Source organism: Phacochoerus africanus, chromosome X (genome assembly GCF_016906955.1).
Source record: "Phacochoerus africanus isolate WHEZ1 chromosome X, ROS_Pafr_v1, whole genome shotgun sequence".
In the NCBI taxonomy this organism is placed as follows: domain Eukaryota; kingdom Metazoa; phylum Chordata; class Mammalia; order Artiodactyla; family Suidae; genus Phacochoerus; species Phacochoerus africanus.
The window spans coordinates 61,687,823-61,701,470 of NC_062560.1; the positions used below are offsets into that span (position 1 = coordinate 61,687,823).

Consider the following 13,648-nt stretch of genomic DNA (forward strand, 5'->3'; position numbering starts at 1 on the left):
TTTCCCAAAGCTTTGGTTTAACCAGCTTTGGGTTTTTTTTTTTGGTCCAGTTCTTTAGCCACGTTCCCTGGTTTGTCCTTTGAAATCCCTGAGTGATTTGTGTGTGTGTGTGTGTGTGTGTGTGTGTGCGCCTATATCTATGTCTATGTTTTGTAGATTAAAAAGTTGTCCCGCTGGGAAGTGATAGATGTAGTACGGACAATGTCAACAGAACAGGCCCGCTCTGGAGAGGGGCCCATGAGTAAATTTGCCCGTGGATCAAGGTTTTCTGTGGCTGAGCATCAAGAGCGTTACAAAGAAGAATGTCAGCGCATCTTTGACCTACAGAACAAGTATGTTGTGGGAGTTTTTTTCATTTTTTTGGGGGGGGGGGGGTCGTACCCGAGGCACATGGAAGTTCCCAGGCTAGGGGTTGATCAGAGCTGCTGATCTACACCACAGCTCACGACAATGCCAGATTCTTAACCCACTGAGCGAGGTCAGGGATCGAACCTGCGTCCTCATGAATATTAGTTGGGTTCATTACTGCTGAACCATGATGGGGACTCTCACGAGTATATTGTTTTAGTATGACAGAAAAACCAAGCTTGGAAAGGGGGGGGGTTCCAGACACTATGGTGAAGAGAAGGTCACCTAATACTATGACTAGGTGGTCAGGTAGCTGAGATTTCAGGGTGATATATGTTCATAATACTGCTGGAGTACCTACTCCCTTCAAAGCAACTTGGCAAAGGTTTTGAATGGCAAGAAATGCCAGGTTCAGTGACAACTTTTGTGGCCTACTTGGGCCAGGCAGCCATTACAGTGGTGATAGGGGACATATGGATTTTTTTGAAGGCTTAGTGGTAGGAGGATGGTAATGCCCTTTTAAAAATGACCAATGTCCTGATTTGTTTCTTAGGCTTTTTCCAGGAATTCTGAAAGAGTTGCTGTACTATTTCATATTTTGAACTTGCCTTAATGACCTAGTTTCTAGGAAAGATTCGTAAAGCTTTTCTGTTCAGGGTCCCATGTCTTAGTGGATTTTGAATATTCCTTTTTTTTTTTTTTTGTCACTTTAGGGCTGTACCCATGGCACATGGAAGTTCCCAGGCTAGGCGTTGAATTGGAGCTGCAGCCACTGGCCCACGCCACAGCCACAGCCATAGCAATGTCCGATCCGAGCCGTGTCTGCAACCTACACCACAGCTCACGCAACGCTGGATCCTTAATCCACTGAGCAAGGCCAGGAATCAAACCTGCGTCCTCATGGATGCTAGTCAGATTCGTTTCTGCTGAGCCACAATGGAAACTCCTGAATATTTCCTTTTTTAAGGTTGCTTTTCTAATACTGTGAGACTGTATTTCTTCATCTCTTTCTACACTTTTTATATCCCCCCCTTACTTAACATTGTATTTTTATTTTAGAGTTTTGTCGTCAACTGAAGTTTTATCAACTGACACAGACAGCAGCTCAGCTGAAGACAGTGACTTTGAGGAAATGGGAAAGAACATTGAAAATATGTTGCAGAATAAGAAAACCAGTTCTCAGCTGTCACGTGAACGGGAGGAGCAGGAGCGGAAGGAACTGCAACGGATGCTACTGGGTGAGGGTAGTGACTTCACAGACAGACAGACAAGAAAAAGAAAGATCGAAAAATTATAAATAACTGCACACTAATAGGTAAAACTGGAGGCAGAAGAAGGAGGGGATGAGTGTAGAAAAGCCTATAGTTGAGGTAGAAAGCTTACTGCAAACTGGACTCTAGGTTTGTCTGTGGGGCTCAAATTGAAGAGATGCTGTCAGTCCACTACTGCTCTGTCTGTATCAGGCCTGGCCGAGCCAGGGCTATCAGTGCTGTACATCAAGGGAGCTTTCTGGGCATTCATCCTAGAGGGTAAGAGTTTTTAATACAGAATCTGTGGATAAATTTTGAGGGGTTGTTCATGAACCCTCTGATATCATATGTAAAATTCTGTTCAAATGTGCCTTTTCTGAGGAGAAGATCCATGGCTTTCAGAAGATTCTCAAAGGAGTCTTAGAGCCTAAAAAGAATTTAAAATCACCAATCCAAAATTGCACAAGTTGTGGGTGGGGATAATAAAGGCTGGAATTGGTTTGGGAGGTGGTCATTGGGAATGAAAAGAGGAGAAAAATTAAAGTGACCTTAGGATTTCACTCTGGGCTTGCTAGAAAGATGGTGGTACCATTGATTAAAGTAGTAAATTTCAGAGAAAGAAGCAGGCTCAAGAAGGAAAGGTGTAATATGTGGAGTTTGAGGTCCCCATGACACTTCCCAGTGTAGATGTCAAGCAAGCAATTGAAAACTTGGATGTAGATACTGAGAGAGAGGATAAAGGCTGAAGATGAAGGTTTAAATGACTATTCTCACTCACAGTAGTCTTTTCTTTGTTTCTTCTCTGTAAAAGCTTTGTGTAATTTTGTTGTTCTGACTACTTTGTAAAGATGTGATAAAGCCTTTCCTCCAGTGTGGTCCTAGACCAGCAGTATCTACATCTCATGGAAGCTTGTGAGAAATGCACACTCTCAGGTCTCACCCTAAAACTACTGAATTAGAATCTGTATTTTTTACAAGATCCTCAGATGATTCCTATTTATTCATATTAAAGTTAGAGAAGCATACTCAAGGCCTTAAGACTCTGAATTTTTTCTGTGGTGCCATTTTTCCCCCCAGGGTGCTTGGGTGCTTTTCTTTAATGTGATCCTCAACTACTTCCTACTTGGACTTTCCTCTTGTGCTATTGTTCAGAGGAATCTGAATACAGCTACTGCTCTACTGTCCCGTATATAACAAACTTGTGATTCTTTGAGATCCTTTCAGAACTTTCTGTACTTATAAAAATGGGAACATTGACAGTGGTAAAATAAAGTCAGGAAAGGACAAATCAGTGTATTATTGGGGCTGGTAATGACTTTGTTGCTTTCTGTAGAACCATAGTTCTGTGGCATGTTGAGCTTCGGGGTCTCCACTCAACCCCAAGAAAATGGCCATTTGGGTGGTAGGGGGAATGTGTGGAAATCTTTTTCTGCCTTGCAGCAGCAGGCTCAGCAGCATCAGGAAACAATCACAGAGATGATGACACAGCTTCTGTGACTAGCCTTAACTCTTCTGCCACTGGCCGTTGTCTCAAGATTTATCGCACATTTCGAGATGAAGAGGGGAAAGAATATGTTCGGTGTGAGACAGTCCGAAAGCCAGCTGTCATTGATGCCTATGTACGCATACGGACCACAAAAGATGAGGAGTTCATGTGAGTTTGATTCTCCATTTTTCAGTGTGATAAGGAGAATGATAACAATGGTGGGGAGGGGGTTGAGAGTGGACGCTTGAGTTTTAGTGACAGGATTCTGCACAGTTGTCCTTGGAAGTCTAATAATTGGGAACCATTTTGCCTGTAGAACTTTGAGTTTGAACAGAGCCAAATCACAGGGAGAATTCCAAATTTGCTGCAAAATAAAGATGTGTTTTCAGTTCCACCTGGGTCCTTTGCACTTTTGTTGTTTGGTTGGCAGAAATTTTAGGGACTTGGGCCTTCTCATTCTGAGAGGTACCTCTCTTTACATGGAAGGCTGAGGAGCAGAGGAGGTGGGAATGAATGCCAGATAGCCTCTTTAGTTTCAGTCTCGATGGATTACTTTAGTTCTGAGATGTTTAACTATTAGGACAGTCGTCTTGGTTTAAGTTTGCTTATGGATCTGTGATTTTTTTCCCATTATTTAGTCGAAAATTTGCCCTTTTTGATGAACAGCATCGAGAAGAGATGCGAAAAGAACGGAGGAGGATTCAAGAGCAATTGAGGCGGCTTAAGCGGAACCAGGAAAAAGAAAAACTTAAAGGTCCTCCTGAGAAGAAGCCCAAAAAAATGAAGGAGCGTCCTGATCTAAAAGTAAGTATAATGTGTTATTGTAACTAACCAAGTGAAGGAAGAAGGCATACCTTTTCCCTTAGCTCTTGGCATCCTCCCTTACTGGGAATGAAGGTAGTATTGTGGAAAGCTAGTTGGAATTGATGTGGTTACTTGTTAACAAATTGCACATATTACAAGATGCAGCAGAAAAAAACCAAAATACATGTTGCTTTGAATAATTTAGGTTGATTCCAGATATTATTGTGCAGTGTAACTATAATGTGCATCACAAAATGATGCAACTCTGGTACAGTGGAAAGAGCCATGGACTTGGAAACGGAAGATGTGGGTTTAGGTTCTCCTTCTGCCGTTTAGTAGCTCTGTGACCATAACCTCTCCAAACCTGTTTCTATTATAAAATGATACCTGTCCCACAGTGCTGTTATATTAAGGGATAGAATGCATGGGAAGCACTTTATAAACTACAAAATTCTCGGCAGATGTGAGCTGCTATTAATACATACTGAGGTCATTGAGTACTTTAACGTTCCTTTCTTGTATGTGGTATTATGTAAGTATGATACAGTATTTATCCCATTTTGCAGATGAAACTGAGATTAGTTGCAAAACTGAGCTGTAGGCTTGGTATATATAAGCCTTTTCCTTGAGGCAGGGAATACACTCATGCTGGCTGCCTGTGCTGCTGAGTGTACCCTTGGGCTTCCAGTAGCCTTTCTTCTGCATATTTAATACTTTTGTAGTTTACAGCTTAAATTGGAATTAGAAATCCTCTCCCTTTTCTTCGTCACTTGATTTTTAAACAAACATTTAGTATCTGGATCACACTTTGTTTGTGTGTGTCATTTCTATACACTTTTGTCCAGTGGCTTCTGGTTGAAAGATATATAATGATTCTATTAGAACAAAAGTTCTGGGCCTGCCTTTGTTTCTCTTTTACATTCTATGTATTTCTTAAAGCTAACATGAAGCCTGCTTTTAACTGCCATGTTGATACTTTTCCTTTCACAGCTGAAATGTGGGGCTTGTGGTGCCATTGGGCACATGAGAACAAATAAATTCTGCCCCCTTTATTATCAAACAAATGCTCCACCTTCCAACCCTGTTGCAATGACAGAGGAGCAGGAGGAGGAGTTGGAAAAGACAGTCATTCATAATGATAATGAAGAACTTATCAAGGTTGAAGGGACCAAGATTGTCTTGGGGAAACAGCTAATTGAGAGGTAAGGTACAGCAAGTAGGAAAGATCTGTTGGAGGCTGATGATGTTTTGGGGTGGCAGGGGTGGATATGATGTGTTCTCTGAAGTGGAACTGAGGGCACAGGAATTTTGATGGCTTTTCCTCAGTAGTTGTTATCAGTAATGAAAATTACAGTCTTGTAAAGCACTCATTAGGCTCCACCACTTGCCCTTGGGCATGCTGTCTAACTTTTCTGAGTTTTAGTTCTCTTATTTATAAAATAAAACCATCCTTAACAAGGGTAGATGTGAAGATGAAATGAAGGAAACTATAGAAAGCATGTAGTTCAGTGCCTCTCATTTGTAGATGCTCTTCCAGGCCATTGTAATATTTGTAAGGTGTCTAATCTCAGATGTTCTGGTAATGGACCTTTTGAAAAGGTTAAGGAGACAAACTATGTTTATATTTACCTACCTCTTGCCCTTAGAGAAGGTGATAATCACATAGAGAAGTTCTTATTTGTTTATTTATTTATTTATTTGCCCCTCCTTTTTTTTAAGGGCCACACCTGTGGCATATGGAAGTTCCCAGGCTAGGGGTCGAATCGGAGCTGCAGCTGCTGGCCTACACCACAGCCACAGCACCAGATCTGAGCCACATCTGCATCCTCTACCATAGCTCACAGCAATGCTGGGTCTTTAAACCACTGAGTGAGGCCAGGGATCGAACTCGCATCCTCATGGATACTAGGATTTGTTTCCGCTGTGCCACAACAGGAACTCCGAGTTTTTAAATTGAAAAATTTCTCTCCTAATTTTTTAGTTTGAAAATTGCAAACTTTCAGAAAAGCTGAAGGGGTAATACAGTATGCTATTCCTCTAAATTCACCAACTGTTAACATTTATCACACTTGTTTCATCTTTAACATATATATATTTTTTTGTCTTTTTTTTTTTTTTTTCTGTTTCTTGGGCCGCTCCCACGGCATATGGAGGTTCCCAGGCTAGGGGTTGAATCAGAGCTGTAGCCACCAGCCTACGCCAGAGCCACAGCAACGCGGGATCCAAGCCTCGTCTACAACCTACACCACAGCTCACGGCAACGCCGGATCGTTAACCCACTGAGCAAGGGCAGGGACCGAACCCGCAACCTCATGGTTCCTAGTTGGATTCGTTAACCACTGCGCCACGACGGGAACTCCTGTTTCATTTTTATATATTTAAAACTTTTTTTTTTCTGAAACATTTGGAAGCTGTAGGCATCGTAGCATTTCACTCATTCTTTTGCACACATCCCTTAAGAATAAGGACATAGCAAACGTGACACTTTTGCTATACCTAAGAAAGTAAATATTAATCCGCTAGTATCCAATATTCAGTTCTTATTCAAATTTCCTCAGTTGTCTCAATGTCCTTTATTGTCTGCCCTCCCAGCCCTCAATTCAGAATCCAATTCCAGTTCAAAGATCAAGTATTTTGAGTCTCTTAATCTAGAACTGTCCTCCCCACCTTTTTTGTTTTTCATGACATGAAATTTTTTGAAGAGTCCAGGCCAAATTGTCTCATAAAATATCCCACATTTTGGATTTGTCTGTTTTTACATCGATTGTAGTCAGAATAAATGTCTTTGGCAAGATTACTAGAGAGGTGATAGTATGTACTTAACTGTACCACACCAGGAAGCATATAATGTTAGGTTTTCTCAGTATTTTGATCATCTTGTTAAAGTGGCAATGCCTAGACCCCTTTATAATAAAGGTTGTGTTTTTTCCTTTGTAATTGTAAGAATATCCTGTTCTTTAACAATCTTGTGATAGTTTTGGCATCCATTGATGATCATCACCTAACTCAGTTATTACTTTGGGGGTTGCTTAACAGTGGTTTTTCTTTCTTTTTTTCAGGGCTGCACCTGCGGAATATGGAAGTTCCCAGGTTAGGGGTTGAATTGAAGCTATAGCTGCTGGCCTACATCACAGCCGCTGCCACGCCAGATCTGAGCTGCATCTGCAACCTACACCATAGCTCATGGCAATGCCGGATCCTTAAACCACGAAGTGATACCAGGGATCCAACCCACGTCCGCATGGATACTGGTCAGATTCGTTTCTGCTGTGCCACAACAGGAACTCCTCTTTTTTTTTTTTGGTGGTATTTTTAGGGCTGCATCTGCAGCATATGGAGGTTCCCAGGCTAGGGGTCAAATTGGAGCTGTAGCTGCTGGCCTACACCACAGCTCATGGCAATGCCAGATCCTTAACCCACTGTGCAAGGCCAGGGATCAAACCTGTGTCCTCACAGATACTAGTCAGGTTCGTTACTGCTGTGCCACCACAGGATCTCCAGTGGTGGTTTTTCTAATTCTAGAATTCTTTCTACATTAACTGGGATTCTGTAAAGAAGAGCTTCCCCTCTCTTTTTTGTTTGATTATTACTATGGATTCCGAAATTATTTCATTTGCAAACTTAATGTATTAAAATTTATTGACATCATTATTAATTTTGATGCCTAGATTGTCTCAAATTTGATCCTTTCAAGCCAGATCCTGTGTCCTTTTGAAATGACCCTGTACATTTTGATAACTTTCTTGCTTTCTCACGTGAGATGTTTCAGGCTCTCCTTGAAATTTCTCTGTCTCAAACCCAGCATCAGCCATTTCTCAGGGAGTTCTGGTTCCTTTTACTGGGAATGGTATTTAGAAACCAATGTCTAGGTGTTAGGGATGCTCATTCCACTAAGATATCATTGCTTCTAGGCTCTTAGTAGACAGAACTAGGAAATATACATATATTTTAAATCACAACTTCATATTAATACCTCCAATTCAAATTATATCTATATATTCTTCTTCATCTTATCCCATTTCATATTTGTATCTGTTCTCTGGTTTCCAACATCAATATATTTATTCATTTTTTCTGTCCTGTGATGTGTACAAAATAGTTTGAGAATTACAATACCAATACTAGTACCAACAACAAACCTGTAAAGTAGATTCAAAGTGTTGTCCTTGGATTATGTGCCACTGAAGTTACACAGTCAAGGTATTGTATTCAAAATGTATTTGAATTCCTTTGGGGGTGTATAATTTTTAATCAGTTTGCTATGTGGTTATGTTCATGTTTCAATTTAGATTTGTGGGTTTTTCCCCCGTCCTTATTAATTTATCAGTATATGTAATTATCATTGTTTTGAAGCACATGAGAAAAGGAAAATATATCTTGATCCCATATGATGGAGGAAGGTAGATGGGCTTTTAATGATTGAAGGAGACTCAAACTAATTTTTCTTTTCAAACCAGTTTTTTATTTTTTCCTTATTTCTATTCTGAATAAGTTAGGTTTCCTAGCCCTTTAACCCTAAGATAGAATGTTAGGGCTGGGAGGATTCTTGAAATTCCTTTAGCCTAGTTCCCTTATCTTCCAAATAGGAAACTGAGGTGAAGTTGTGGCTTGCCTAGTTCTTTATTAATTTGGAGATCCTATGAGGCCTTGCCTGATCTGAGCCTTAGAATGTGGATGTCTGGCCCTTGGTTTGGCTTTTTCCTCCCCAGGCTCATGCTCAGGTACTTTGGACTTTTTCATTGTAGTTGCTTTTTTTCTGGGGACTAGAAATAGGGACTGCATACTATGAAAGTGTTATTGGTTGCAGTGCAGATGAAGTTCGCAGAAAATCTCTGGTTCTCAAGTTCCCTAAGCAGCAACTTCCTCCCAAGAAGAAACGGCGAGTTGGAACCACTGTTCACTGTGACTATTTGAATGTGAGTGAGTGTTTTGCTGCTTTCTGATCAGATGGGGTTCTTGCGAATTCCCCCAGCCCTCTAAGCCATGGCCCTAATATAACCTTAGATTCTCCCTTTGGCCTTGCCCTGAGAATTATGTGTACTGTCCATTACAAGATTTCCAAAATATATTTGTATCATTTTTTTTTTAATTTAAAGAAGCATTCTGATTTCTTGTTCACCTTAGAGACCTCATAAGTCCATCCACCGGCGCCGGACAGACCCCATGGTGACATTGTCATCCATCTTGGAGTCTATCATCAATGACATGAGAGATCTTCCAAATGTGAGTTCACTGCATTCAGATCCATAGTATGGATGGCAAGGCCCTTAGTTCTGACTGTAATTTCAGATAGAGGGCAGTATAGTCCTAGGAACCTAGAACTCCTAATTCTTTGGGATATAGTTTTTAATTTATTTTTTAACACTTTAGTAGAGGAAACAATCAGACCCACTCCATCTAGAGAGATTCCTTTGAGAGTTGATGTCCAGATAGAGACAGGTAAGATGTGAGAGTCTTCAGAAATTGGTTCTGTCGAGTGTTCTTTGCTCATTATGGTGCTGGCTCTTGTTTGCACAGACATACCCTTTCCACACTCCAGTCAATGCAAAGGTTGTAAAGGACTACTACAAAATCATCACCCGACCAATGGACTTACAAACGCTCCGTGAAAATGTGCGTAAACGCCTCTACCCATCTCGGGAAGAATTCAGAGAGCATTTGGAGCTAATTGTGAAAAATAGTGCAACTTACAATGGTAAGAATCAGCTGTTCTTTGACTGCAAAGGTCCACCTTTCAGATCCTTATTTATTCTTTACTAGTCTTAAATCCAGACTAGATTAGACTGACTGAAAAGGACCTACAATGTATTAGTGCATTTCGGGGTTATGAAAACCAGGTAATGTACATTTTAGTCATTTAGTAAATAGTGCTTCTTTTTATTCCCACTTTTTAATATACCCCTGGAGAATTTGGAGTCTGTCTTTTGGAATGAAATGGTTGAATGGGGAGTAGTGGGAAGAAGAGTCGAGCCTAGGTAAATAGAAGGGAGAGGTATTCAGTGTAGATGGAACCCATGCAGAGTATGTGCTTGTGACTATATTTGCTGTATGTAAGCCTTTGATTTGGTCTACAAATCTGTTATAGGGCCTGTTACATGTCCACTTTGCTGAAAAACTGGAAAGGCAAGGAGAAAGAAATCTGACGGGGCACCGTTTTAAGGCATTAGCCTGCTGTGGTCTCCTTCACCTGGCAAAGCAATAGAGCTGTCTTTGTTTGTTTGTTTGTTTTGGGGTGGCACTTGCAGCATGTGGAAGTTTCCAGGCGAGGGGTCAAATTGGAGCAGTAGCTGCTGGCCTACACCACAGCCACAGCAACGCCAGATCTGAGCTGTGTCTGCAACCTATATCTCAGCTTGTGGCAACGCCGGATCCTTAACCCACTGAGCAAGGTCAGGGATTAAACCCGCATCCTCATGGATACTATTAACCCGCTGAGCCACAATGGGAACTTCTAAAGCTATCTTTTTCTCCTTAAAAAAAAAAAAAGAAATCTGTTTTCTGAGTCTTAAAGAGTTTGGGAAACAGTACAGCTTCTGCGTGTAGAGGATAAAGTTTTCTGACTTCAGTTGTATCCCTGAGGTTCATATGTAAGTGTAGGGATTAAGAGTACAGATAGAGTATGAACTATGGCTCTGCCACTTACTAATTGAGTTGCTTTATACAACTTATTTAATCTCTCAGAGCCTCTTTACTTTTCTCATTTGTACATATGGGACAGTACTAGTACCTAGATTTTATTGCCTTTCACAATCAGGCCTAACCCATTCCTTTTTCTAGTCTCATCTTCAGTGACTGGCTCCCATACCTACTAAAGATATAGACTCCTGCCACACTCAACATTGTATTTCACTAAATATCCCATGCCTTGTCTTCATGCCTTTGCATAGTCTTTGCCCTTTGTCTGTTATGCGTTTTATTCCCGTTCACAATTCCCAACAGAATTAAATCAATATTTATAGGTCTTATTGTGTTATATATAATTATTTTTGTATCTGATTTTCCCACCACTTCGTGACCCCCAGAGACTATTTCTCTTTGTTCTAAGGACCTAGCAGGGTACCAGACACATATAAAGGAAGAATAAATTTGTTAGGCCCAACTATCATTCAGATTGGCAAGGATAAATGACTAGATAAAAATCAGCCTGGAAGGGGAATGGGGAAGTTAAGAGTTGACTTTGAAAATACAGAGCTTGAGATACCGGGTCATTTAGGTGGTGGTGTTAGTAAAGATTTGGAGGGCAGCTGTGCTCACAACTATACCACCAATGCTACACAAAAAATTTGGAAATTCGGGTTATGACTATCTCCATACATCCTCCTCTAGCATAGTCTTCTTTCTTCCACATACCCCACTTCCACATAGTAGTGGTACCACCATCAGTAGTATTACTGTCCATCTAGTTGTACAACCTAGAAATACTGGCCATTGTTGATTCCACTCTTTCTCCTCTACACTCATAAGTTGCTACGTTCCCTAAATTTACCTTCTAAATTTGCTGTACACATCCCCTTACTTTTAGCCTCCATTGCTTCTATCTTAGTTGAATTCCTTGTCATCTCTTGTCTGACCTCTTACAGTAGCTTCCAGACTTTCTCTTTGCTGCTTGCCTTAATTCTTCACACTCTTGAGAGGGTATTTTTTTTAATATACAAATTCAAAAAATTACTCTCCAGCTTAAAATCTTGAGTGCCTTTGTATCTCCTCTGGGACATTTATACTATGTCCCTCCTTGTCTTTACAAATTCCATTTCCTATTTCTCCTTCACACACACCTACTTGTATTTCATTTGTACCAAACTACTTGTGATTCCTGTTGTAAAGTTGCTGCTTTGTGTTTCCATGAACTTGCTTACTTGTTTTTTTTTGTGTTTTTTTTTTTGTTTGTTTGTTTGTTTGTCTTGCTTTTTAGGGCTGCACCTGCAACCATGTGGAAGTTCCCAGGCTAGGGGTCTAATTGGAGCTACAGCTGCCGACCACAGCCACAGCAACATAGGACCTGAGCTGCATCTGTGACCTACACCACAGCTCACAGCAACACCGGATCCCTGACCCACTGAGCTAGGCCAGGGATTGAACCCGCAACCTCATGGTTCCTAATCTGATTCGTTTCCACTGCACCAGGACAGGAATTCCTTGCTTACTTGTTTTCCCACACTCTCTGGAATGTCTTTCTACTCTTTTGTCTATCTGGTGGACTATTAGTCTTCATTAATCACCCTTCTCAATTGTCAGTCACAGCAAGCCTTCCCTATTTCTCCCTGGTACACAGATTTAATTGTTGTAAAACAACTTAAAACATGTTGCAACCCCTCCATAGTTCATAGCAATCAGTATATTCCTCTGTTTGCACTTACATGTACTTTTTTAAAACGTTGCTATAGAAATTCTTAGGCATATACAGAAATAGAGAAGGTAAATAAACTTCAGTGCACCTATTCTCTCACTTCAACAATTACCAGAATATGGCCAATCTTATTGTTTAGACTGTAATTCCAGACATTGTATCATTTTGTCCATTGATACTTCAAGTACCTATACCCTGTCTTGCAGTGATTTATTTTCATGTCATTTTCTTTGACTAAACCAAGAAAGGTAGGAACCTTGTTTTATTTTCCCCTTATTCTCATCATTGAACACATCACAGACAGTCATTAAACTTTTTTTTTTTTGTCTTTTTGCCTTTTCTAGAGCCACTCCCACGGCATATGGAGGTTCCCAGGCTAGGGGACTAATCAGAGCTGTAGCCACCAGCCTACACCTGAGCCACAGCAATGCGGGGATCTGAGCCGAGTCTGCAACCTACACCACAGCTCACGGCAATGCCGGATCCTTAACCCACTGAGCAAGGCCAGGGATCGAACCGGCAACCTCATGGTTCCTAGTCGAATTCGTTAACCACTGAGCCACGACGGGAACTCCAAACATTTTTGAATGAATAAACAAATGCCTACTAAATTATTCTAAGTAGTTGAGGATAGAGTTGAGGTCTAGGTTCTGAGGAGCACTTACATGAAAGAATTGACAGAGGAAGGTAAGCAAAAGATACTGAAAGGAAGTAATCAGAATTACCGTTTAGATGAAAACGTTTTAACTATCCCTGTGATGAATTTAAATTGGAGCAGCCATAAGCAAGTAGTGTAGGAGATAGTCGGATTTTCTGAAGCTCTTGTTATGGATTTCAGGGAAACTGAAGTAATAGTCTGAGGTGAGATGGAGATTTTTTTTCTGAAAAGCCTTTGCATTAGCCATAAGTTGGATGGATGTCATAGACCATGAGTTCTGCAAACAAAAATTGCAGTTACAAATTTTGTATACTAAGTATGGAAATATTATAAATCATGTATTGATCTCCTTGGCCACCTTTAAATTGTCATTCCCCACCCGTAGTATTATTTTTAGGGTATTAAAGACAGCAGCATTGATAGTAATACTACTAAGTGTGGATGTATACAAATAAGGAAGAGTTAAAATTAGTTTATTCATCCAATATTGTATACCTGCTATGTGTTAAGCACTGAAAAAATGGAGATAAGACTGGTATATCTGTCTAACTCAGCAGCCAGGCTGGTGCCTGACACATATTAGGTGCTTAAGTAAATTGAGTTGAAAGTCTGGAGAGGTACTGATAGCTCTTGCCCTCTATTTTTAGTGGTCCTGACTCCTATTGTTCCTCTATAATTTAGGGCCAAAGCACTCATTGACCCAGATATCTCAGTCCATGCTGGATCTCTGTGATGAAAAACTTAAAGAGGTAAGA

At 40.6% G+C, this 13,648-nt stretch overlaps 1 protein-coding gene across 8 annotated transcripts in view; it reads left to right on the plus strand.

Annotated features, from left to right (window-relative positions):
* The window catches only part of TAF1 (TATA-box binding protein associated factor 1), an 85,630-nt gene that overhangs the window by 26,570 nt on the left and 45,412 nt on the right, over positions 1-13,648 (plus strand). For 7 of the 8 annotated variants that reach the window (XM_047765878.1, XM_047765871.1, XM_047765873.1 and 4 more), the window contains 9 exons: positions 157-332; positions 1,408-1,586; positions 3,039-3,252; positions 3,723-3,888; positions 4,879-5,090; positions 8,696-8,804; positions 9,013-9,111; positions 9,406-9,583; positions 13,575-13,642. In XM_047765878.1, coding sequence (XP_047621834.1) covers positions 157-332; positions 1,408-1,586; positions 3,039-3,252; positions 3,723-3,888; positions 4,879-5,090; positions 8,696-8,804; positions 9,013-9,111; positions 9,406-9,583; positions 13,575-13,642 — 1,401 coding nt within the window. The remainder of the gene's footprint in view (positions 1-156; positions 333-1,407; positions 1,587-3,038; positions 3,253-3,722; positions 3,889-4,878; positions 5,091-8,695; positions 8,805-9,012; positions 9,112-9,405; positions 9,584-13,574; positions 13,643-13,648) is intronic. The other variant, XM_047765872.1, reaches the window with a different exon arrangement.